The sequence below is a fragment of the Myotis brandtii genome, unplaced genomic scaffold (genome assembly GCF_000412655.1).
Source record: "Myotis brandtii unplaced genomic scaffold, ASM41265v1 scaffold156, whole genome shotgun sequence".
Classification (NCBI taxonomy): Eukaryota; Metazoa; Chordata; class Mammalia; order Chiroptera; family Vespertilionidae; genus Myotis; species Myotis brandtii.
Window position 1 is genome coordinate 719,911 of NW_005355666.1, and position 27,733 is coordinate 747,643.

Below are 27,733 nucleotides of genomic sequence, written 5' to 3' on the forward strand. Positions count from 1 at the left end.
CGCCTGAGTGCCTTGGCTGGTGCGTGCACTGCCCCGGCGAGGATGCGGCTGTTCCGGTGGCTGCTGAAGCAGCCGGTGCCCAAGCAGATTGAGCGCTACTCTCGCTTCTCCCCGTCGCCGCTCTCCATCAAGCAGTTCCTGGACTTCGGTAAGTGCGGGGTCCCGAGCTCCCACGGTCGCCACGGTCCGGGCGTGGGGCCACTGTCTTCCGGGCCCTATGTCGCCGCAGGTCTCGCAGCCTAATTCGTGGGAACCGCGGGCGGGGCTCCGGGATGCCCGGGGGCTCTCCCAGGGGCTCGGATTTCGGGGCGCGCAGGGACAAGGCCTGGTACACCGGTCGGGGGCCTACCAGTAGACACAGAACCTCGTCCCGGGCGGAACTCCCTCCCCCCAAACCTGCATGTTTAGCTTCAGATCTACTTGACACAGACCTCCCTGCCCTTAAAACTTCCCAGCGGAATGCGGGTGGCTTTTTAAGTTTTTATTTTAGATTTATTTTTATTTTTTTGGTTGGGTAAGAGCTGTTTAGAAACACCTTGAGGTCGTATAAATTATGCAATGGCATTTTGTTCCTTTCCTGCTGTAAGACAGTGCTCGCGCGTGGCTGGAGCAGCAGGATTCGAACTGTTGTCTTCTTAGTGTCATGTTAAACAGAGGCTTGGGCTGCACACGCCTTAGGTGCTGGGGAAGAGGGGACGGTTGGGCGCCTAGCGTCCGAGCAGGGTTCAATACAACCCAGGCACCTTTGGTTGCGCCTCAACTTTTGTGTGCTACCCACCTTCTCCCTGTCGGTTGGGCTGGTGGGTAGTTTTCAGGGGTTGAGGTCGGTTGGGCTGGTGGGCAGTTTTCAGGGGTTGAGGTCGGTTGGGCTGGTGGGCAGTTTTCAGGGATTGAGGTGGGAGCCCAGAGGACCCGGCCCCCACCCTGCCTGAGGCCTAGCTGAGATGGGAATAGATTCCACCACCTTATGCTAATTGGATCGTGTTTCCCCAGAGTGGTGCCCTTTCAGCCGCTGAGCAAATACTCCTAATTGCTGAATGCGAGGGGGCTGGTTGTGAAACACCTGAAAGTAAACCCAAAGTACTAACTCAGGTATCAGAATGGAACTCGGCAGCCTGGAAGGAAAATAAAATGGAGCAGCAAAGATGTTCTAAGCTCCCAAGGGAAAAGAACCCATTATTCACATTTGTTCATTTCATAAATTTTATGTAAACGTCAAGGGATGATGTCAGGTGGACATAAAAACTAAAGTGTGGAGTAGGTAGAATACTCCGGGAAGACCCAATGTACAAAATGGGATGTCCATGCTTAAGTTGGAATAGGAAGTGAGGAATAGGGTAAAGTTGCAATAACATTCAGTTTTAAGAAACCAATTTGCCAGAGAATGATGAGGAAAATTGAAGTTCAATGAGGTGTTGACTGTTGGATCTTAAACTTCACTCCCCAAAGCTTTCCAGTAGTTTTACTCCACCATATCTGGCCACTTGTGAGAATTTTAGAGGTTTGAGGCAACTTCTGACTTCAGAGTTTAGAAAGAAAATGTCACTGTTGCTAGAAACAGCATGTTTGCCATCTTTTAATTTATGGTTTAGAGAAGATTCTGAAGGTGTCAGCCTCTTATTAGGGTAAACTGAACCAGGCTAATTCACAATAAAGAACAAAAGAAACCTCAAAACTCCCAGTTCCTCCTTCCCCCCCTCAAAGTTGAAGCGATAGCTCTAATACAGGGGTCCTCAAACTACGGCCCGCGGGCCACATGCAAATACAAATATTGTATTTGTTCCCGTTTTGTTTTTTTACTTCAAAATAAGATATGTGCAGTGTGCATAGGAATTTGTTCATAGTTTTTTTAAAAACTATAGTCCGGCCCTCCAACGGTCTGAGGGACAGTGAACTGGCCCTCTGTTTAAAAAGTTTGAGGACCCCTGCCTAATAGCTTGGTGAAATTTCACTTGATTTATTTCTATAGCAGCTAGTATCTACCCATGTTAATAGGTGTCTTGGCAAGGATGGTATTTGAGAAGAAAAATCACAGTGGGGGATAGTGCTATTGTGGAAAACCTATGGGACCAGTATCTGGAAATAAATGTTCTAATTCTTGCTCTGTCACTGGCTCAAGAGTGTGGCCTTGACTAAGTGACTGAACCTCACTGGGGTTCATTTTCCATGAATAAAATGTGTGGATTATACCAGGTAATCTCTAAAGCACAGCTCCACAACTCTGTGATTGTAATTTCAAAGGAAAAGGGATGAGCTGTTGAAAAGAAAATTACCTAATCTTTTGATGGACATTTCACATAAAGGCCTCTGACCTGTCTTGGGAGGGGTGGAGGGATACACTAATCTAGGATACTGGAAGAAGCCTAGTAATTGAAGTCTTTTCCTTATAAGGAATTTTACAGAAGAGCTATACAGAATTGTACAGTAGTGGAATTTCTTAGAAACTAAAGCTTGTTTGTAATACCCAGAGATGAATTGGGTGGCAGACAGCCTACCTTTGATGATAACAACTAGAAGAGAGTTGCCATACAAAGACCATCTCAAAGAATACCTTCTCTTAGTTCTTTTAGCTCCTGAAAGAAGCTAGAAAGTTCATAAAGCTAGTTCCATTTTGGCAAGTGATATGGGAGCTTTAGAGTTTAGAATGGGTGTGGGGGTATTTTTAAGGTGAGGAGGGAGAAATAGAGGCTTTCTGCCTGTGTATGATTACAGAAGACTTCGGGGGGAGGGCACCTCAAATGCTTCAAAAACTAGGAGGGGAGGGGCAAATGAGTCAGTCAGGTAGGGGCAAACTCCCAGGTGTATGCTGGCTCCAGAAGGGGCAGCTGATTGGCGCCAGTTCAATTTATAGAAGAAGGAAGAGGATTTCAGAGAGGAAGGAAGAGGGAGAGAGAGATAGAAACATCAATGATGAGAAACATCAATGATGAGAGAGAATCATGGATCGGCTGCCTCCTGCACACTCCCACTGGGGACCCAGCCCGAAACTTGGGCATGTGCTCTGACCAGGAATCGAATCATGACCTCCTGGGTCATAGGTCGATGCTCAACCACTGAGCCATGCCGTTCGGGCAGTTCAATGTATTTTTTAAAAACTTACGGCTCCAATGAAATAGATGCATGGGCCATGTTGACCCACACGCTGCCACTTTGTGAACTTTATGACCTTCTCCCTGGCTACTTTACAAACGGTACATAAATGTTTGACTAGAGTAACTGGACAGGGGCCAGAGAAAGGACATACACAGAATGTTATGCTTCAGTATTTGTTAGAACCATGTCAACAAGTACATTCTTGCTTCAATGGCCACTGGAACAGCTTTATTATACCAATTCCTTGTTTAAGAGTGCAGACTAGAACTGGTTATTACTTCAGAAGCAGTGCTTTTTTATTTCTTCATTAAATTTATTGGGGTGACATTGGTTGAAACCTATATGATCTTATGAAGCAGTGCTTATATTTTACAGGAGTATTTATCAGCCTCAGCACTCTTGACATTTTGGGACAGGTCACTGTCCTGGGGGTGATGTCCTGCGCACTTACTAAAGCAGCATCCCTGGCCTCTACCCACTGATGCCAGGAACAAACCCAACCCCCGAGGTGTGACAACCAGACAGGTCTCCTGAGAGTGCCACGTCCCCTGGGGGAGCAATATCACCCTCTGTTGAGGACCACCGCTGTGAAGTATTTAGATCAGTGGTCTGCATACCTGGGTCCCATCACCTCAACTTCTAATATAAATGGTCTGGGGTGGGGTGCAGGGTATTAGCATTTTTAGAAGATCCCCGGGTTCTAAAGCATAACCAGAGTTGAAAACCACTAATTAGATCAGGGGTCCTCAAACTTTTTAAACAGAGGGCCAGTTCACTGTCCCTCAGACCGTTGGAGGGCCAGACTATAGTTTTAAAAAAAACTATGAGCAAATTCCTATGCACACTGCACATATCTTATTTTGAAGTAAAAAAACAAAACGGGAACAAATACAATATTTGTATTTGCATGTGGCCCGTGGGCTGTAGTTTGAGGACCCCTGAATTAGATGATCTGGATCTACAGTGCTGTCTCCCTATCATCTGTGTGCCTTTTTTTCTCTATGCCCTTTATTTTTTTCTGTATTTTATTTTTTGAAATAGAGAGGAAGGGAGAGGGAGAGAGAGATAGAAACCTCAACGATGAGAGAGAATCACTGATGGGCTGCCTCCTGCAGGCCCCACTCTGGGGATCAAGCCCACAACCTGGGCATATCCCCTGACCGGGAATCAAACCATGACCTCCTAGTTCATAGGTTGACACCAACCACTGAGCCACACCAGCTGGGCTCTTTGCCCTTTAAAATGATAAAAGTTTCTTGAACTCAACCTTTACTTGAAATATGTCCTTCCACTCTGCAAAGTGTAGGAAGAATAGCAAGTGGTCTAAATGGATCAAGAGTTTATAATGGCAATAGTGCCTTCTAAAGGATGGGATTTTGAAAAAATGACATTTTCTTTGTGGTCTGTGATTATAGTCACATGGTTCCAAATTCAAAAGGTGCAAAAAGACATAGAGAAGTCAGTTTTCCACTTTTGGCCGCTAGCCTCCCTGTTTGTGCGCCAACAGCAGCTTATACTTTTGTCTGTAACTTGCTTTTTAAACTGAATACCGTAGAGAGCTTTCCATAGTTGTATCAGCAGATCTTTCTTCTTTTTTTATGGCTTTGGAGAATTTATTTATATGAGTGTGCTATATAATTCACTAGCCAACTCCCTGTCGATGGCTAGTAGGTTGTTTTGAATCTTTGCTATGACAACCAGTGCTATAGTGAATTACGGTCAGCATTTCGTGCATGGATGAGTGTGTATATATAGGACACATTCCTAAACATGGGATTACTACATCAAAGGGCCTGTGCAACATGAAATTTTGATAAACATTGTCAACCTGCCTTCCTTAGAGGTTGTCTGTTTTATCTTCACTAGAAGTTTGAGAGGTCCTGTTTTCCTACACATTCACCACCTTGTCAAACTTTGGGTAAGTGGAAAATGGTGTCTAGATAGCATTTTAGTTTAGCTTTTTATTATGGAAAATCTTAAACACATGCAGAAGTAGAGAGAGAATAGTATGATGCATTCCTGGGTTCATTATATTGCTATCCAGGTGCTGTTTGTCTATAGATGTTGTGTGTATGAGCAGTCTGTTAGATTTTCTTATCAATGTCATGCTAGTTTCAGAAAAAAATAATTTTTTTCTATATTCAGACCAATTTATCCTTCTAATGATCTGTTCTTTAAAGATTTGTTAGAATCCCCCCTGAAACCTTTTAAACCTAGTTGTTTTGGGGTCTATTGTTTTTTGACAACTTTTGGGATTGTATCTGTATAGATTTTTTTTGTTTCTTCTAGAGTCTATTTTGATCATTTTGATGTATTTCTCTAGAAAATTATCCTGGTCATTGGGATGCAAAGTCAGTTTTCATTGCTGAGATAGTAGTCTCTTATCAGTCTTAATTTTCTCTCTGGCTCTTTCCCCTTTATTTTATATTTGTTCTCTCCTCTCCCCTTTCTTGATTAGATTAGATGGTGGCTTATGTGATTGGATTCGTTGATTAGTCTTATGACGTTTGTTTCTAGTTCATTAATGTCTATCGTGACTTTCCCTTCTGCTCTGTTGTTTAGCTACAGTTTTATAGCCCTAATTTTCTTTATACTTAGTTCTGTTGCATTGTGATCAGAGAATGTTATCTGAATCATTATTTAATTTATTGACATTTATTTTGTAGCCCAATATTTGGTTATTTCTTGTGAATGTTCTTTTTTTATCTTTTTTAAAAATATATTTTTTATTGATTAAGATATTACATATGTGTCTTTATCCCCACGTTATCCCCTACCTCCCCGCTTATAAAATTCTAGAAGAATCCAAAGGCAACAAAATCTCAGACATATGCCGAAGCAATTTCTTCACTGATACAGCTCCTAGGGCAGTTGAAACTAAAGAGAAAATGAACAAATGGGACTACATCAAAATAAAAAGTTTCTGCACAGCAAAAGAAACCATCAACAAAACAACAAGAAAGCCCACTACATGGGAGAACATATTTGCCAACATTATATCTGATAAGGGCCTAATCTCCAACATTTATAGGGAACTCATACAACTTAACAAAAGGAAGATAAACAATCCAATCAAAAAATGGGCAAAGGACCTAAATAGACACCTTTTAAAAGAGGACATTCAGAAAGCCAAGAGACATATGAAAACATGCTCAAAGTCACTAATCATCCGAGAGATGCAAATCAAAACAACAATGAGGTACCATCTCACACCTGTCAGACTGGCTATCATCAACAAATCAACAAATGACAAGTGCTGGAGAGGATGTGGAGAAAAAGGAACACTTGTGCACTGCTGGTGGGAATGCAGACTGGTGCAGCCACTATGGAAGACAGTATGGAGTTTCCTCAAAAAACTGGAAATGGAACTCCCATTTGACCCTGTGATCCCACTTCTAGGAATATATCCCAAGAAACTAGAAACACCAATCAGAAAGGATATATGCACCCCTATGTTCATAGCAGCACAATTTACCATAGCTAAGATTTGGAAACAGCCTAAGTGCCCATCAGCAGATGAATGGATTAGAAAACTGTGGTACATCTACACAATGGAATACTACGCTGCCGTGAATGTTCTTTGAGTTATGCTTTCTTCACAGGTTACAGAGAAGAGAGCATAACCCAAATCTACCATATTAATTATGTTGTTTAACTTTTCTCTACTTTCACTTTTATTTATTTTTTTGGTTAATCATCACCCGAGGATATTTTTCCCCCATTGATTTTTAGAGAGTGGAAGGGAGGGACTGGTGGGTGGGGGGAGGGAGAGAGACACATCGATCGGTTGCCTCCTGCACATGCCCTGGCCCAGGCCAGGATTGGGCCTGCAACCCAGGTACATGATCTTGACTGGGAACTGAACCCACACCCTTCCATCTGCAGGTCAACATGCTAACCACTGAGCCAAAACAGCCAGGACTCTACTTTTACTTTTTTTAATCTACTTGATCTGTCATGGCCCAAGAGAAGTTCAAGTTTCCTAATAACATGATTTTATTTCTTCATATATTGCCTATGGTTTTTGCTTTATGCTTGTTAATGTGATGTTTGCTGCTTAGATATTGTTAACTGTTATGTCCTCGTTGTGAGATGTACCATTTAGCAATAGAGTGCTCTCCTTTTACTAGTTTAATGCTTCTTGGTCTGGATTCAACCTTTTTTGACATTGGGATCTAGATCCTTATTTTCCTCTTGTTTATATTTTCTGGTAGTGCATCGCCATTCTTTTTTTTTTTTTTTTCAGAATTACTTTGTTTATAATATTGCCTTGAAATACAGTATAAAGTTAGGTTTTGCTTTGTGCATTAAATTTTTTCTTTTGCCCTAGCTGGTTTGGCTCAGTGGACAGAGTGTCGGCCTGCAGACTGAAGGATCCTGGGTTCGATTCTTATCCAGGGCACATGCCTAGAGTGTGGGCTTGATCTCCAGTAGGGGCCGTGCAGGAGGCAGCCGACCAATGATTCTCCTCATCATTGATGTTTCTATCTCTCCCTCTCCCTTCCTTTCTGAAATCAATAAAACTATATTAAAAAAAACTTTTTCTTTTATGTGATTAAGTTTAACCAATTTACATTTATTGATATGACAGATCTGTCATCTGCTATGATAAACATTTATACTTTTTGTTTCCTTTCTGTTTTTAATGCCTTAATTTTCTACTAAATATATCTTATTTATTTCTTTAGCCTTCTTTGTCTAGTATAGTCAGCACTAGCCACTTGAGCCTATTGAGCTCTTGAAATGTGGCTAGTGTGGCTGAGAAACTGAATTGATTTAATTGCAACTTAAATTTAAAACTGATACTTGATTCAGTTAATTGGAAAACTTTTAAGTGTATTTGGAACAATTTGGATATGTGAATCTATCTTAACTATAAATTTGATGACATCTAATTATAGGTCAGTTATTTCTGATAGGAATTTAGCTTTGAATTGAGATTTTAAGTATAAGATACACACTGGGTTTCATGGACTTAATATAAAAATAGTAAAATATCTCAATATATTTTTGTATTGATTCCATGTTGAAATGATAATCTTTTGGAGAGGTTGGGTTAAATAAAATGACAAAAATGTCACCTGTTTCTTTTTATGTTAATGTGCTGCGAGGAAGTTTAAAATTACATATGTGGCTGACATTATATTTCTATTGGACAGTGCAGCTTCAGACATATATACTAATTTTTACTAGAAGTAAGAGGAACATAACATTTTTTAATGGTCAGAATAAACATTTATTGATTTTATTTCTCAATATAACTTTTCCTCTTTTTTCTTGAAACCTGTTACTCTCAGAATTTGGGGACCAATTTATTGTTTTGGGCAGTTAATGTTATGGTAATTCTTTGTTATATTTGCAAAAGTTTGAGGTCTTTCTGTTAAGTAGTTGTTATGAATTGAAAATTCTCTTAGTGATCAGTGTCTTCCCTTCTTCTTTCCCAAGGTGCTCTCTCTGGAGACTGCTTGAACCTTTCCCTTCTCTCTCTTCTTCCCCCCCAGGCATGTTACCTTGGTCTTTTTCCTAAGCTCTAAGGGCCTTTCTTTTGCCTCTCTTAACTTTTTTCCTGAGCCCATGCAGTCCAGCTGGCTCACCTTTTCTACTTGTGTGACTTTCTAAAGAAACTTTCTCTTATAATTGGAGTCTTGACTCTGAATCCTTTCTTAGAACTCAAATACCAAGGTTGCTGGACTGAGGTCTCACCTCTGGTGTTTCACCGCTAACAGTTTGAGTCACTATAGATCCTACTGTCAAGGCCAGACATTGGATCCTTTTAATTGGAAAACTTCTAAATTAAAAGAAGTTTTTTTCTTAGTTGTCTCTTTGTTATAATAGCTAGTCATTAAGATTCCCTTAATAAGATGAAGCAACAGAAATTAAAACAAAATTTAAAACAAAAATCCAAGTCTACTCAGACTCTTTCCTGTTGCCTTTAGACATTTGCAGATATTGTAAAAATCAGGACATTGGAAGTACAATTATCCTGCACTTAAGAAGAAAAATGCAAGAAAAAGAACAAAATCTTATTTAAAGACAACGTAACATTTTATGTCCTAAAAACTCTGCTTGGTAACTGTCAGGTTGGAAGCTCCAGAATATGGCCAGACACAAATATGGGCTAAACTATTACAGCTAGGTCCTACCAAACCGCTGCCATCCCTCAAGGAAATTATAATCTAATGTTACAATGGCTATTACGAGGAATGTTCCAATTAGGAAAAAATGGAATACATAAAACAGACATTAAAAAAGGAAAAATAAATGTAAAAAATAAATGTTTCACAAGTTCTCTTACTGATCTAAGAAAAGGAGAACTTAGACTGTTACGACAAATTAAATTAGAACCTTCAGAATCTTGAATGAGTTCATAGGAAATGATTCACATTTTCATTGGGACGTGCTTTACATCATTCAGTTTCACCCTGTCCATTTCTGGTTCCTTGATTAATCACTTTTATCCCTCCCTGCAGACTTAACTTCATATTTGTTTTATTTTCCAGCTCCTTTGCACTTAGTCTTTTGCATTGCTGCACTCTTTGTATGAAAGGCATTTGCACCTGGCTTCTGTTATTTCATTTTATTCTAAACTGTTTCTTTGCAGAGGGTAGAACTTCCGCTTTCCTTGTGACCTCTCACAGCCTCCTCAGATGTTTTGCTCTCTGCAGAGAGTGGGCGCTCCATAAATGGCGAGTACTGACTCCATATAAAGGTTATTAAACACCATGCCACTTTAACTGAGGCAGTTGTTATATAAGTTTAAACTTCTATAATGTCCCCACGTTTAAATATGGCATCTCCCAAATGAAACCACCCGAAAGCAGGTTGTCTGACAACTCGGCCTTCTCTTCACAGAAAAAATTTCTACCAGAATCACACTGGTTCTGTGAACCTCTGAGCCTTTAGCGATTAGAAGGTAGCAGCCATTTTCCCAGGTTTTACTATTTTTAGGTTTAAGGGCCCAGCCACCTCTGTTTTCCTTGAGAAAGTATTTTAAGATTCTGATACCCACTGAGAAGTTGACTTTAGTTCCAAATGATTGCTCTTCAAAAAGTCTTGGGTTTTTTAAGTTATTATGCTCCTTAAAGCCAGGGGAGAACAGGAATTTTGTTTCTGGAGAAGATAAGTATTTTTTTTTAATTGTGGGAGGAAAAGGGAAAAACAATCACTTTCTGTTTCTGGGTGTTTTTATTTTGTACCTTTACATAAATGCACAAGACACACCTTTCCTGTAAGCAGTAGGGTTTTTCTACTGTGAGGAGTTGCCAAGAATTAGACTAACCTGTTGGGAGACAAGCCAGCTACTCAGAATTAAAGGGGAAGATAACAATTTCATTTAGCTTCATGCATCTTGCCCAGCCTTTCAGCTGAAAAAAAGAATTGGCCTTTTGGGTCTTATTGATTTGGTAGGGCTGGACTTCAACATAACCTGGTTTTATCAGACTCTGGGTACTAAAAGTGTAGCTCTGGTTTCATTCCACGTCTTTGCCCTTTTGTGTACTTTTGAAGGGGAGACGTGAACACACTTAAACTGACCTAGTGTTGACTGAATGGTTTCTTCCCATTAAACATTGGGAAATTAACCACACTGTTGGCAAGATTTGGAAAATTTTGGTTTTGTAGAATCAGAAAATACCACCACTTTTCCTTTTTTTTTTTTAAGTCCTCACCCAAGGATATGTTTTTATTAATTTTAGAAGGAGGGAGGGAGAGAGAGAAACATCGATGTGTGAGACATACATCCATCGGCTACTTCCTGGTCATGCCCCAACCCGGGGATTGAACCCAAAACCTTAGGTATGTGCCTTTGATGGGGAATCGAACCTGCAACCTTTTTTTTTTTTTTTTTTTTGGTGTATGGGACAATGCTCCAACCAAACAGACCCAGCCAGGGTTCCACTTTTCCTTTAAAAAAAATACTGGTCCTGGCCAGGTAGCTCAGTAGGTACAGCAGTTCTCAACCTGTGGGTCGCGACCATCGGAAAAGACATATAGCATATCAGATATTTACATTACGATTCATAACAGTAGCAAAATTACAGTTATGAAGTTGCAACGAAAATAATTTTATAGTTGGCGATCACCACAACATGAGGAACTGTATTAAGGGTCGCGGCATTAGGAAGGTTGAGAACCACTGGTTTAGAGCATCGTCCCAATATGCCAAGGTTTGCAGGTTCAATTCCAGATCAGGGCACATAAAAGAATCAACCAAATAATGCAACAAATCAGTCTTTCTCTCAAATCAATAGATAAAAGTTAAAAAAATAGTATATGTGCATTCAGTTGTTTTACTTCCCTGATAATCTGGCTTCAGAGTTGGGCAAATCCTCTTGTTTTCAGAATACTGCACTCTAAGAGAGGTTATGGGACAATAGCCTGAGGGCCAGCCACCTGTTGTTTTTTACTGATAGACTATTTTTAAGAGCAGTTTTAGGTTCACAGTAACATTTGGCAGAAAGTACAGGGAGTTTTCAGGTAACTCCCCTCCCCAGATATCAACATCCTTCACCAGTGTGGGACATTTGTTTCAACTGATGAAGCCACATTGATATATCATTACCTCCCAAAGTCCATATTTTACTTTAGGGTTCCTTCTTTGGTACACTCTATGGATTTTGAAAACATCTGGTTTTATAAAGTTTTATTGGAACACCCAGTCATTCCTGTTTGTTACATGTTGTCTGTTGCTTCTTTCCCTCCCCAACAGCAGTTGAGTAGTTGTCACAGAGATGGTTTAGCCCACAAAGCCAAAAAAGTTGACCATCTGGCCCTTTACAGAAAGTTTGTGACCTCTAAACTAAGTTAATTCAGTTCCCTGTTGAAGAAGCTTGAAGTGATTGCTCTTCATTTGCACTTAAATTATAAAGCTCATTTTCTCCCCTTTGCTACTAACAGTAAACCTTGGCTCTCAGGAGTGTGGCTTTTGGGATAGCTAAGACTTTTCCAGGTAATTGGTAGTTTACCTATATGGTGTGTGGAATTACCATGTGAAAGGCTTAGGGAATTTTATAGCTCTCTCTTTTTTTTAGAATATTGGAAAATAATTTTAAAGATTTTTAAAAACTGATTTTTAGAGAGAGGGAGAGGGTAAGAGAGAGAAATATTGATGTGAGAGCAAAACATCAATCACTGCTTCCTGCTGGGGATTGAGCCCACATCCACACATGTGCCCTGACCAGGAACGGAACCAGCAACCTTTCAAATGCCACCCAACTAACTGAGCCACACCAGCCAGGGCTTATAGCTTTACTCTACAGGGCTATCATTAAAGTTTTAAGTGTACCAGTTTCTCCACAGCCCTGCCAAAATGAGGTTTTAAGATTTTAATTGTGTTATAGGTAACATAGAAACTAAAAGATGTATTTCCACCCTCCCATGTGGGTTTATTGTCTACATTTTGTTGTATGTAAAGCACCATTGGCCATTTAGTAACTGGAACCTGGAGTTTTAATCACTTGCATGAATTCCTTGTCTATCTGGCATAGTGAGCTTTTGTGCTATGTAAATATTGTTTCCCACTGTGTTCCCTTCTTTGGTAATTATCAAAGCATACAATTAAAGGCATTTGCAAAGAATATCACTTACAATTCTTCCATCCATTTTTTTTTTTACGATAGCCTTCCTGCTTTTGCCCATGTACATATAGGTTAACACTGACGGTTGGTTTCCTTTTTATTTAGCGCACAGTCCAAGTTTTTATACATTCAGTCATTTCCAGTACTTTTATCATGGTCAGGTTTATCACCTAAATCCCTCCAGAATTTATTGCTATTTCTGATGAGACTTTTTGCTTAAGCCCAAAGGCTATGAACAAAGAGCTCTATGTCAAAATGTATGAATCCTGTGAGTTTGTGGCATGCTTTCCTGCTGTCCCTACCTGTTTGTGTAATAGGGGTGGTTTCTGGGAATATGTGAAGTGTTAACTGAATTGTCCTTTATTCAAAGTGTCCTTGGAGGCTTTCTGGATGGGGGACACAAATAGAAGAACAAATATAAATGTGTATTACCCTTTTCCTTGATTTTTAGCTCCTTTCCTTGGCTGCATACTCCTATCAATGCTCTCCAGAGTTGTTCCCAGATGTGTATTGCTAGGCAAGGTTGGTGTAGGACAACCCAAAATCTTCTCTTAGATTCATTCAGTGGGAGCTTGAGCTTAGAGATCATCTATTCAAACTCCCCGGTTTCACACATGGCAAAGTAGAACCCTCAGGTAACAAAGAGACTGTCCAAAGCATCAGCTAGTTCTTGACATAACATCTTGGCCACCTCTTCCAAAGTGAGCCAGAAATTACTCTTTTTGGAGGCGCAGGCAGCTTACCTTTTTTGTACCAATCTCTAGAAGATACAATAGTGAGATGGGAAGAGGTAGCTATAATTCTCATAACACCCAGATGAAGTAGATGTTTCCATTTCTTAGATGAAGATGCTAACTTTAGATGACTTAAGTATCTTGACTAGCAAAGTTAGGGGCAGAACCACAGTTAAAAGCTCAATCTACCTGAATTTTAAACCTCTGCATTTTTCATTCAACATAATATACCGTTTCTTTCAATATAATATACCATTGCCAGAATGCAGTTCTTTATAGCAAACAGAGTTTTAGTAATGCCGAGGTTTTGTCTAAATTTGTTCCATTAGACAGTTAGGAAATCGCATAATCTAATGGTCATCTAGTGTTATTTCTGAACTGTTAGATGGATACCTACTTACTTACACTGAAGTAATTCTTATTCTGAAGACCACCACCATTTGTTAGTCTGCCTATTGTCTCTGAGGATATGAGAAGCAATCTACGTGTAGACTATACTCAAGTCTTGCTTTGTGGTGCCTACCACCAGTGGGAGCTTGGGCTAATCACTTAATCCCACTACATGCCAGTGACCTTTTCTACAAAATGGAAATGATAGCATCTAATCATAGGCTTGCTGCACTGATGAAATTAAGAAGTGCAGCACAGTGCGTGGTACATGGTAGGTGCTCTATAGATGTTGGCTATGCTTTTATTATGGGGAATTAGTGACACAGCATTTCCTGAATGAAATCAGCTTTCTGCTAAGAATAAAAACTGCGTAGGGTGCTCTTGATCTCCAGTATTAATTATCTTAAAGGTTATTGGCTGAAGCTCCCAGCTATATAAAGTGATCATTTTCCAAGAAACAAAGCACTTTCAGCTCATTTGTGCTTTGAGTGTAATTGGCTTTGGATCCTTTTCATTCACTGGAATGGTTAACTTAACATTTTGCCTCAGTTAACCTTGAAGATGAGTACACTGTGACCTTTACTTAACTATTCCTGCTTCCATGACAACAAGACATCCTGTAACTCACCAATCCACCCTCACGACTAGATCCTAACCCTCTCTGGAATTAGGTTGATAGGGATCTGTGTGTGGCTTTAACTACAATTGTTACGTACATGTTCTTGCTGGTCAAAGCTTATTTGTGGTATCAGTTCTCAACATTCATGCCTATTCTATCCACTCTCTGGCCAGACATATCATATTGACAGTTATTGCCACCATATTATCACCTTCCTGTCTACCTTTTGGCTCTTCCCCTCTAACTCTAAGGATTTCAATACCCCTAACCAAATAGTATATAGAATGCAATGATCTATCTATAAGAGGAATTTACCATTACCAGCAAAAGTTAGCTTGAACCACTGAATTTTATTTGCTATAGTAAGTTTACTAGGTATTTTAATTTTCAGTTCTAATCAGTAAATATTAAACACCTGCAATGTGCCAAGTGTGCTAATGGACTTCCATTTTCTGAGGTATACTGGGACCTACAGGATATAGATCTCAGTGATTCTGGGCAATGGCAGAGGGATTGCCCAAGGGGTGGGCACAAATTGTGGGCCCTCAATGAAATCCATGTACAACTTGCTTTGGCCTTATCTGGCATACAGTGGGGCAGGTTTCTCACTAGTCTGTTTATGAGCATATATCTTTCAAAAGAGTAAAACAAACAGGATTTCTAAAGAGAGGATCAAGGCACTAATGGAATCACTCATTTGCCCTCAGCACAGACACAGATGCCCTTCAGGGAAGGATCCACAACCCACAACCCTCTCCTACTTTCATTATAAGGACTCTACCACAGTCACCCTGTAAACTTGATTCCTATGACAATACAAATAATCACATGAAGGTACGTACCACAGGCTTCAAACACCATCAGGAAGGTCTGCTTATAGTAGCACATTATGTATGAGATCTTTTTTGCATGTTTTTAAAAGAACAGCATGGCTGTAGTAGTTGTTTTTTTTTAAATTGACTGATTATAGTTACAAGAAAACCTTTTTTATTTTGTTAATTATTATTTTTAAAATATATTTTTATTGATTTCAGAGAGGGAAGGAGATGGGGAGAGAGCGATAGAAACATCAATGATGAGAGAAAATCATCGATAGGCTGCCTCCTGCATGCCCCCTACTGGGGATCGAGCCTGCAACCCAGGCATATGCCCTTGACCAAAATGGAACCTGGGACCCTTCAGTCTGCAGGCCGACACTCTACCCACTGAGCCAAACCAGCTAGGGCCAAGAAAACCTTTTTTAGAAGATTGTGTTTTTCTTTAAAAACACTTTTTAATAACTGCATATTTCCCCATGTAAATATACACTATTGTAATTTATTTTACTATTGCCTTATTGTCTAGATATTAGGTTGTTAGATATTTAGGTTATTTTTAATGTCCCCCTCCCCCCAGACCTTTTATTTGGAGAAATTTCTGACCTTAGGAAAAGTTGTAAGAACAATACAGTTAACACTCATGTCTAGCACTTAGATTCACCCGTTAACTGTGCCATCCATCAGGTCCTTGAATAATGTTGTTTCATTATAATGTTGATGAGACACCATAGGAACCTAACTCTTGTCTGTATCAGTTAGCCTATGGTAAAATTGGTTTTATTATCTGTTTCACCAAAAGTTGGAGAACCTCCTGAAGGCATTAAGTGGGGACTTACTATGTTTGCCTTTTATCTCCCCCCACAGCCCATTCATTCTTCACTGTGATATAGTTATCATGCTGAAGAATGAACTGAAAGTCTTCAAACAGAAGGGTCACCCTCCACCCTAACCATCAAAACTTTATTAGGCAGGCAGTTACCCCGAGGCAAAGTAAAGGGCAAAAGGGAGGTTCTTCTCTAGCATCCCTGAATAAACTATTTAAGAAGGATTAGGAAAGCTGAGGTGATGTTAGGACCCCCACCGAAAAGCCCTATGTAATCAGGAGTTTTGGGTGCTCACTTAGTCAATCTTTAGGTTGCTTCACTCTCAAACATGACTGATGAGTAAGCAAGGACCACCAGCCATCTGAGGGAAGTCCACAGCGAGAAAGAAAGAAACTAAGATAAATAAATGCCAATGTAATTTGAGAGCCCAGCCTGTGTGGCTCAGTGGTTGAGCTTCGACCTAGAAACCAAGAGGTCATGCTTTGGTTTGATTTCCCGGTCAGGGCACACAGCCAATCAATGATACTCTCACAACATTGATGTTTCTATTTTTCTCCCTTTCCCTTCCTCTCTGAAATCAATAAAAAATATTTTTAAAAATGTAATTTGAGAAATAAATAATCTACACCTTCTTGTGAACATCTTAGGCGGGTGTCATTTTTCCAAAGATGGCCATGATGTTGCTTTTCTGTGATGGGCCTTTGCCAGCCCTCCATCAAGAGCGCGAGTCTGATCCCCTTCTCCTGGAGTCTGTCCGGGCAGGCTGTGACTGCTGTGACTGCTTGGGTATGGCAGAAGGGGGCTAGCTGTGTGACTTCTGAGGCTGGGGCATAAAAGGCCAAATAGCTTCCACCTTGTTTACTAAACCCAATCCAACTAGCCCAAGGCTGCCATGCTGTGAGGAGGCCCCCTGACAGGTGATGCAGCAGTGCTCCGGTAGGCAAAGCTTGTAGGGTCAGACTTGTGAGTAGGAAGCCTTCAGATACTTCCAGCCCCGCTGACCCTGCCCATAGTCTAGTCACTTCCCTAGCATTTGAGTTTTCCCAGCTGACGTCCCAGACAAGCCATCCCTCCAGTGTCCTGTCTAAACCCCTGACCCACAACATCTGTGAGCATAATAAAATAGACACTGGGCCAAAAGGAGTCATGTAATATATGGGTGTTGTTGGGGTATTGAATATGATGGGGAATGAGGTGTGTGTGAAACCCCCAGTCTTCTTCTTTATTTTTAAAATATATCTTTATTGATTTCAGAGAGGAACGGAGAGGGAAAGAGAGAGAAATATCAATGATGAGAATCATTGACCAGCTGCCTCCTGCAGGCCCCCTGCTGGAAATCAAGCCCACAACCTGGGCATGTACCCTGACCAGGAATTGAATGTGACCTCCTGGTTCTTCAGTCTATGCTCAACCACTGAGCCATGCTGGCCGGGCGAAACCCCCAGTCTTTGGCTCTGGAGTTTCTGGCTCACTGTTAGCAATAACGTCAGTAATAACACTGTTAGTAATAATAACAAGGCCTGGTCTGGAGTTGAGAGCAGCCTCAAGTTTGGTAAACCCCAAATCTGCTACCTATTTTGATCTCTTTTTATATTCAGGAATAAATTTTCACAAACAAAGGAAAACCTAAACTTTTCAGGCAGTGAAATAGTACTTCTAGACATGGAGTAAAACAAACATTTTAAAAGTATAAATGAAGCTAAAAAAATAAGGGATTCTTTTGAAGGATATTCACAATCAGTTGATAGCTTCTCTGTTCACACTTCAGGCAGTGTCTCTGAAGGACTCTTCAATTAATCATTGTTTAGCCTTGGTAAGTCCAAGAATTAACTACGTATAGTTCTAAAATTCAATGTTTTCAAAGATTGAAATCTTACAACTGGAGAAAAATCAACGAGCTGCCCTGAAAATTCTATTTTCTCGGTTAATTTATCCATTTTAAGATGGTTAATGGTAAAAATACATTGACAGTATTTAGAAAAAGCAGCATTATCTGAATGAGCTGCTCACTCTGTTGGGTTTTGATGCCTTGCTAATAATTTTTCCATTTGTTGCTCTCCTTTTCCATTCCCTCATTCCATTACTACTATTCCCAAACTATCCCCCACCAAGTGTTAAAGGACAAAGATAGCCTTTAAGTAATCCAGACAGGAGATTCTACATGTGGCTGTGAGGTTTCTCAGCCCTCTGCTCTAACTATAAGATACAAGGTCACTTCATTAACTGGAGAAATAATTGTGGGCTTTTTTGGCTTCCTGTAAATTAGTCGAAAAGAGTATTAAAGATTCACCAGAAATACAGGTCACTCTGGAAACCAGGTATAAAAATAATAAGTCTGAACTATTATTCTTGCTCTCAGAAGGCTAGTCAAATGCTCCTTTCTTACGGCGGCCACCACTGAGAGGGCTCCCTGCATTAAATCAAAAGTAATTTGTGTTTTTATATCTAATTCATTCTATATCTTTTTAAAAAAATATATTTTTACTGGAGTCGAACCTGGGATCCTTCAGTCTGCAGTCCAACACTCTATCCACTGAGCCAAACCAACCAGGGCCATTCTATATCTTGGTGAATGGAAAGCTACTTGGAACTTTTCTAGGCAATGCCAATAATACCTTTTGCAAATGTAGACATTGTCTCCAGCTTTGCAATGGAAGGGCAAAGTAGGAAAAGCAAACAGAAAGCTGAACAGAACGAAAGGCTCATCAAATGAGGAAGAAGAACTGAAGAAATAAACATGAGTGTGTTAAAGCCAATGACTAATTTGTGTTCACTAAAGGCAAAATTTTCCATGTCCTTCACCCACTCCTCTGTCTTCTTCTGAATTGATACTAGGGAATAATTTAATTGGTAAATTTAAATAACATAGAGTAGAGAAATGCAGAATAAAAATAGAAAATCAAAATGAAGGAATGTAGAAAAGCCACAGAAGTGGGGAAAAAGTGAAGTCAAATAACTGGAAAGAAGAACTGGAAAATAGTCTGCCAGAAGACGTATAAAAACAGAACCCTTTTGAGAGGACATTCAATTAAAACCAGAAGGATTTTTTTTTGTAAGTTTACTTTAAAAAGTTTATTGGAACCCTTTGATTTAAACTGAATATCTAGCATTAATATACAGGATAAAATACTTGCAACCTATAGGAGGAAAACCACAGAAAGGTTTAAAAAAATCAGGTATCTTGTATTTATTTTTAGGTTCACTAATTAACTAACTACAAAAGGACGTATTCCTCTTTAAGCTGGTGTATAATTATGGTATCTGAGTACAAAGAATTTGCCTTGAAAGCTAAATTAGAATGTAGGAGGCAAAACCGGAGATTTTTCAGGTACTCTTTTTTAAAACTACAAACTTCTGAAAGTATTATTCCAATAAATCGTTGAGAAGCTACCAATAATGAGGCACTCTAATTGGTGCCATGGGGTCTGTGGCTGTTTCCCTGAGGGGCAGAGTGGTCCCTGAAAAAACACATTTGAAGAAAATCTCAGTATATAGTAGGTGAATATTTGTGGAATGAATGGATCTGTTGCCTTCTGGAAATGCCTCTGAATAAGAGTCGATTTATATATTCTCCTACTTTTGTACTTGGCAGTTTTCCCACAGTGTTTATTTGAAAACAAACCCAGATTATATCCCAGGTCACTTTTCTTTTTTTGTTAATTCTCACCTGAGGATATTTTTCCATTGATAAGTTTTGGACTTGCAGCGGTTCTCAACCTGTGGGTCACGACCCCTGAAAATGCATCCTGCATATCATATTATTACCTTACGATTCATAATAGTAGCAAAATTACAGTTATGAAGTAGCAACGAAAATAATTTTATGGTTGGGGGTCACCACAACATGAGGAACTGTATTAAAGGGTCACAGCATTAGGAAGGTTGAGAACCACTGTGAGGGAATGGAAGGGACGGGGAGAGACAGAGAGAAACATCGATGTGAGAGAGACACATCCATTGGTTGCCTCCCGCACGCACCCTGACCAGGGTTGGGGTTCAAGCCTGCAACCCAGGTACGTGCCCTTGACCAGAATCAAACCCGAGACCCTTCAGTCCACAGGCTGATGCTCTATCCACTGAACCAAACCGGCTAGGACCCAGGTCACTTTTAGATCACCACTAGTAACACTAGGGGCAGATTTGTGTTAAGGAGAAAAACTGCTTTCAAGGTGGCCTCTTGGAATAAATGTTTGTTTGCTATTCTTATTAAATTATTTTCTTAAATTTGCTATTTCAGAGGATAAAAATTTAACTAGAGGTTGCAGGATTATTTAATTTTCTCTTCCCGACCAGTAACTGCTACCATGGCACCATTTATTCCATCTATTAGATTGTAAATCATGGAAAATTTTTCATCTCTGAATAGGGAGAGACAATGCGTGTGAAAAAACGTCATACATGTTTCTACGGAAGGAGCTTCCTGTGCGCCTGGCTAACACCATGAGAGAAGTTAATCTTCTGCCGGATAATTTGCTTAACCGCCCTTCAGTGGGATTGGTCCAGAGTTGGTAAGTAAATAATGTGCCTTCAAATGGGTCTTCCCATGATGCTCTGAACAGTTGGCATTGGGACCATTCTCCCTAAAAGTGCACGCAGCGCCTGTGTAGGAGTGAGTCACTTGGGAGAGCCGGGTTTTCCAGGCAAATTAGGATTTTTTCTTTAACTGACAGTTTAAAATCGCCTTAATGAAAATACTTTTAAACTGTACAAGACACCTTTCAAATTTTGTTTTTCTGCTTACAAATGTGATGGCTTATTTAAAAAATGGGAGAGTACAGAAAAGTAGAGAGGAATAGCAATGCAGTTACCGATGTGCGCAGGTCTGCAATCCTTTAGATGGGGATATTGCTTCCATCAAGTCTCAGCCTTGCTCCTTTTGTTTTCCTTTAAAAAAATATATATTTTATTGATCTTTTACAGAGAAGAAGGGAGAGGGATAGAGAGTTAGAAACATCCACCAGCTGCCTCCTGCACACCCCCACTGGGGATGTGCCCACAACCAAGGTACATGCCCTTGACCGGAATCGAACCTGGGACCCTTCAGTCCACAGGCCAATGCTCTAGCCACTGAGCCAAACCGGTCAGGGCTTGTTTTCCTTTTAAAGAAGTTCCTTGAAGGCAGTACTTCTTTTAGAACACATTAAGTCATGTAAAGGGACCTTGGATTGGAAAAATATCACTACTTGCTATGCTGCATTTGCCATGTGAATAGTATGAAAAATTGTAATAAGTACCACTCAAAGCTCAATCAGATACAGCTCTGAGTTTAAAACGTGTTATTTAATTGAGGAAGTTGAATTTGTGAGTAAACCACTGACTAGGTCAGCAGGGTGAGGTTAGTGAGTGGTAGGATGCAGGAGAGTGGGTGCATTTTTAGAAAAGGATTTGCATATATTTGAGAAATACAGGCAGGTCTCCTCTCGATTATAAAAGCGAGGTAGAAGTCACTGGAGAAGGCTGGGGGAGAAGGGGACGCCAGGTGCAAAAATTGCTCTCAGGCAGGGACAGGGAGAGCATTTTAGGGGAAGGGAATGATGTGGACAGACACAAGGAGAATAGAACTATTAACTTGCATTGAGAGGATCAGTGGAGGCCAGGCTACTGAAAGAGAATGGCCATTCAGTAGTCATTCCTCAGTGATACAGGGGTAAGCAAAAGTAGGTTTACAGTTGTTCCTATGGAAAATAATATAACACAAAATAAAGAATAATACAAGAATAAACTCTGTGCTTCACTTACTCACAACTGTCAACCTACTTTGGCCCACCCTATATTAATTGTAATACATTCTTAAGGCTGAGAATAGAGAAACACTCTATTGGGAGGTCTAGGAGATCCACTGTCCAGTCCCTGTCCCAGACACACAGCAGCTCCTCCCTGTGGGAGGCACAGGGGCCCTGGAACCCAGGAGAGATGGCGACCATGGCTTCGATCTCATAGTCAGTTGCTTTCTACACTAAATGCATAGCTTGTTTCAGAAGGAGCAGCAAGTTTGCATGAGACTTCTTTATTGCTCAAGGCCATCATTAGAGATTTCCAAAAGCAAGTATATAAGCACTATTGGGGGCTACTCTGGTGGGGGTTCTAGGCAGGCTAGATGACTTTCAAGTCCCCTGGTCTTGGTGGCAGTGACAGTTAAATATTTATTATCACTTATTTAAAAGGTACTTCAGGAGCTTCAAAGTGAATTATTGGCAAAGTATAGACTCAAATTACTGTGCCAACTCTTCGTGTCTCCTCACCATTCTTTTCCATGGCCGTTCCAAACACACACACATTTTCTCCTTTTCATTTCTTAAACATTCAATTTTGAAATAATTTCCTACTTAACAGAAGGGTTTGCAAGACTAGTAGCAAGAATTCCCATTACAAACCTTTACCCAGATTCACTAATTGCTAACATTTGACATTTGTTCTACCATTCTCATTCATATTCTCTCTCTGTATATATATGTGTATATGTGTGTGTGTGTGTGTGTGTGTGTATGGCATAACGCACACACATATATAATATACGCACATGTTATTTTTTTCCTGAAACATTGCATTAATGCTAGACATCATGACCCTTTACCCCTAAATAGTTTAGTAAGTATCTACTTAGAACAATTCTTAGAAAACCACAGCATGTTAAATTTGGGGATTTAGCACTGATCCAGTAATATTTTCTAATATGTAGAACTTCTTCTTATTTCATCAATTGTCCTAATAGTGTTCTCTTTTTATAGAACACCCTACCCCCAATTTAGGGATCCAATGCAGGATCGTGCATTGTGTTTAGTTGTTATTTCTTTTCCCTCTTAAGAGTGGCCTTTGCAGGGTGATTTGGCCTGATGATTTTAGCACTATCTAATCCATAGCTTTATCCACCCAGAGACTTAAAAAATATACCCAGAGATGAACATATACTATGCATTGTCACAAAGGTCAAGTGAGGCTGATTAATAAAAATATAATTTATATCTATTTATGTGCTTAATGGTCACTTTTAGTTGCTTAAATAGCCTCATCCTCTATCAGAGCTGGCTAGTAGGATTAGTGTCATTAATTGTTAGACATAATTAGAATAAGAGATAATTCTTTCAGGATATGTTAAGATCCAAAGCAGAGATCACACACCTCTGAGTAATTGAAATCTCTGCATCACCACCGGATCCAGCAGGTCCTGTGTGAATGTAGCTGCTGCAGTAAAGTGCCACCCTGGGTCCCATTTTTCTGTGTTCTCTAGATCTTTATGTTGGACACATTATTTCTTATACTGGCCTTGATTGAGATAAGGAGCTATTCTTTTAAAAAATATATTTTTTTTTATCGATTTCAGAGAGGAAGGGAGAGGGAGAAACAGCTAGAAACATCAATGATGTGAGAGAATCATCGATTGGCTGCCTCCTGCACACCCCTCTGACTGGGGATCAAGCCCACAACCTGGGTATGTGCTCTGACCAGGAACAGAACCATGAGTTCCTGGTTCATAGTTCGATGCTCAACCACTGAGCCACTCTGGCCAGGCAGATAGGAAGGAGCTCTTCTTAATTCTGAAGCTGTTTCTGAGTGTTTAAGAGAATTTAACTCTGAGAAGGAACCTTCATTATTTCTGGTTTCTAAGTTCTTAGTGCACAATTCAGTGTCACACATGTGCTTCTTACAATTTATGTGCACTTTTTTGGATAATTAAACTCTAGGTTTGGTGTGTCAGTTAGGGTATGTTTGTAAGAAATCCAACTAAACCTGGCTGAAACAATTACAATTGGCTTGTTTGTCACTATAAGATGCAGCCATAGGATGAGCTTTTGGTGTTGCTTTGATTCAGAGATGTCATGAGCTTCTCAAGGTCCTGCTTTCCATGGTGTTGGCTTCACCTTCAGGCTGGATTTCCTCCTGGTGACAGAATAGCTGCAACAGTCCCAGTCTTCGCATCCACACAGCCAACTACAACAGCAGAGCAAGTTGATTTCTCTCCCAGAGACCTCCATTAAGTCTTTCTTATGTCACTGTTCTGCATTGAGACAGAATGCCCATTCCTGAGCCAATCCCGGTGCCCAGGGATATGTGACGCAGTAACAGGCTTAGACCTGGACTACCAGACTAATTAGGAATGAGTGACAATAGAAATAGCATTGCCCAGAGAAAAGTCAGGCCCCCTAGGAGCTGTGCGTGGCATCGGCTTTTCCCGAAGCACTTGAACTGCTTGGGGGAGGGGAGGGGATGTTCCTTGAGTGAAAATGGGGGGTACTCTATGGAAGAGGGAAAGGAGAAATGGGTGTTGGGTAGACAGCTAACACAGTAGGTCTTCTTTTTTCAGGTATATGCAGAGCTTCCTTGAACTTTTGGAGTATGAAAATAGGAGCCCTGAGGATCCAAAGGTCTTAGATAAGTAAGTATGGTACCAAGCTCATCTAAAAGTCAAAAGATCCAGGTAAAAAGTGGTTTGGTGAATGGAGCTCATGTCAATGAGAATCAAGAAGTATAATTTGGATGGAAGCATTAGGTTTCTTAATGTGGAATGATTCAACATTGCCTTTTTTAATTTAAAAATTGAGTTAAAAACGTAACAGTACAAAATGAATAATGACACTTAGATTATGGTTCATGATCTAATTCTTTAAAAAAATTTTAATTAACTATATTGGGGTGACATTGTTTAAATAAAATATCAGCTTTAAGTGTACAATTCTATAATACAGCACCTTTATATTCCATTGTGTGTTCATTACCCACATCGTATATTTGCTCCTCTTTACTCTTTACTACCTTTCCCCCAACCCCGTTTCTTTCTGGCAACCACCATACTGTTTGTTTTCTGTGTCTAGGAGTTTTTTTCATTTGTTTGTCTTGTTTGTTCATATGTTGCTTTCAGTTTTATATCCCACATTAGAGTGAAAGCATAGGGTACTTGACATCTTCCATCTGACTTATTTTGCTTAGCATATGATCTAATTCTTAATACTTTTGTGCTTCTGGGGAACTGGTGCGGGCCCTCACTCTAAATGTTGCAGTAAATGTTCCACCTAGTGGTCATTTGAAGAATGCAGTGGTCTCTTTATATGCATGAATCTATCTACACAGTCCTTTACAGTATTTTTATGAAATATTTATTTATTTAGACTTACAAATTCTTTACTTTTACAGTTCAAACAATCCAGATGCATATTGCATACAGCTAACTAACTAGGTTATTTGTGGCAGTGATACAATTTTTTCTCTTTTTATTATATTATGATACATCTTAAAATCTTCATGTAGTCTATTTAAAATTATTAATCCTGACCACTGATGAAGTTCTTGCATTATATAGGGTGTCCCCCCAAAATGTATACATACATTGAATGGTTATAAAGTTAGTATTTATTAACATACAGTTCATTTTAAAATTTAAAAGATTCTACAGAAATGAATAATTTTTTTATCAATGCCTTTTTTCAAGCTGATGACCGTTCTGGTCCAGGCACTGCTGATAATGTAAAGCAATGGAATGGCAAACATAAAAAATCATTTTGTTTGGTATTTGTGCGCCTTTAATTAGTCAACTCTTGCCAGTTTTGTACCGTAAACTTTTGTCTTTTATGTATCTCCATAAATAAGTCCAGCAGATAAATTTTCTTTGTTCAAAGCTTAGTCTAGCTTCACCCACTATATCAAATCAGTTAAACCTGAAATGGAGTGAAAATTAAGTGAGTTATCAGCTGTTAAAAGTGTGTATATATTTTTTGGGATACCCCCAAAAATCTATATACACTTTGAATAATTATAAAGGCAATGTTTGTACTTCAACTGCATTTTCAAACTTCCAGTAGCATTTTAGGATGAATTTCCTTTGTTCAAAACTTAGTCTGGCTGAAAAGAAAGCAACATCAGTTGAGCTATCAGCTGTTAAAGTGTGTGTACATGTTTTGGACATGCTGTATATTGTTCCCTTAAATCTGAGTTGGTGACATTTTACAAAGACATTTACTTAAGATATTAATTGCATCATTTATTGAACTGTGTTTTACATTATAATTCCTACTTCCTGGTTATATAATTAAGTACCACAGACAGTTCAAAGTTTTGCTTGATGAATTATAATCACAAACTGTAGTCTGCTTTATTACATATAGATTAAGTGGTTTAATAGTGTGATGCAAAAGAGATGTTTGAAATTATCCACTAAAAGCATTTAAAACTTTTTGCGTGACACTGAAACATATTAATGCTTGAATTATCCTTTACAAAAATATTTTTCCAATATGGCAGCATAACCTCTGTCATCCGCACCCCTGGATCCACCAGTACTGTGGCAGTTGACTATTCCTTACAAATCTGTCTTATAGTCTTCTAAATTTGTCCTCTTGCTTGCTCTTCCTTGTTTATCTATTTAGCCACTTGAGGAAGGACCAGTGAAAAGCTGAAATCTTTTCTTCTAAGATCAGCACCAAGACAAGCATGTCCCCTCTTGCCCCTTCTGTTCAGCATAAGTACAGGAAGTCCTTCATATATTTCTCTGTTGCCTTCTGATTGATTGGCGAGAGCTCTCCGAGTTCTTGATATGCTCAATGCCCATTTCTTCCACGGTAGCAATAAGCTATTACACAATCTTTTCAGTCTTTAAAAAAAATGTTCAATGTGTTGCTACATTTGAATGCCGAAAACCAATAATGGTTTTATTTTGGAGAAACAGAAAAGAGTGTGCTTTTTATATGACAACTTTGATTCTATTGCTGTTATTATGCACGAAGACCACTAAATGCTCATGCCGATGGGAAATATTTGTTTTTCATTTTCATTTAACCAGAAAACACGAACCCTAGCTCTGAGTGTGGCTCTTTCCCTCAAGGAAATGAAGTATCCTTTTTACATTACTTTCTTCCTGTTTCATAAACACATGAATGAATGCATATGGAAGGCCCGTTGTGCTGAGGAATTTCTAAGTAGAAACCTGGTCCACACAATTGTGAGACTGAGCACCTTACATATAGGTGTTCCATGAAAAGAACTAGAGAAACAACACTTTATATAAGACCTCAGCACCAGGCATTTGACCCAGCCCTCTCAATTCACAGATAGGGAAACTGAGGTCAAGGTGTGAGGTGACTTGCCCAAGATCATAACATTAGTGAGTAGTAGAGCTGGATCTGGAAATCACATTTCCTTTTTCGTAGGACACTGTTCTTGACCATGTACCATACTGCCAGCACTGCTGGGTCAAGCCATGAGTGGTTAGATCAAGTTTAGTTGTAAATTAAAATATAAAGGGGAAAATATTGACCTGTTTTATACTTGGCTAGGTGTTTGTGCAACGAATCTGTGAAACGTGGAAGGAAGGTTAGAGTTCCAGATGCAGTGTTTTTCTTACTATCAACTTGTTTTTTTAAAATATATTTTTTATTGATTTCAGAGAGGAAGGGAGAGGGAGAGAGAGATAGAAACATCGGTGATGAGAGGGAATCATTGATCAGCTGCCTCCTGCATGCCCCCACTGGGAATCGAGCCTGAAGCCTAGGCATGTGCCCTGACTGGGAATCGAACCATGACCTCCTGGTTCACAGGTCGACACTCAACCACTGAGCCACGCCAGTTGGGCATTACTATCAACTCTTGCTGTCATTTAAGGTTTTGAAATTAAATGAATCCAATCCAGAAGCTTTGTTTTCTCAGAAGTCATTAGCAAGTAACAGTTTGCTTGGCTGATATCTTAAAAATG

General features: G+C 39.7%; 1 protein-coding gene across 3 annotated transcripts in view; it reads left to right on the plus strand.

Moving 5' to 3' along the window:
* The first annotated feature begins 6 nt into the window (after window positions 1-6).
* Window positions 7-27,733, plus strand: part of PDK3 (pyruvate dehydrogenase kinase, isozyme 3) — a 66,931-nt gene continuing 39,204 nt past the window's right edge. For 2 of the 3 annotated variants that reach the window (XM_005861761.2, XM_005861762.2), the window contains exons 1-3: window positions 7-148; window positions 20,420-20,561; window positions 24,356-24,427. In XM_005861761.2, the coding sequence (XP_005861823.1) occupies window positions 43-148; window positions 20,420-20,561; window positions 24,356-24,427 (320 nt within the window). In that variant the 5' untranslated portion in view covers window positions 7-42. Of the gene's footprint in view, window positions 149-15,121; window positions 15,246-20,419; window positions 20,562-24,355; window positions 24,428-27,733 lie in introns of those variants that run through there. The other variant, XM_014536064.1, reaches the window with a different exon arrangement.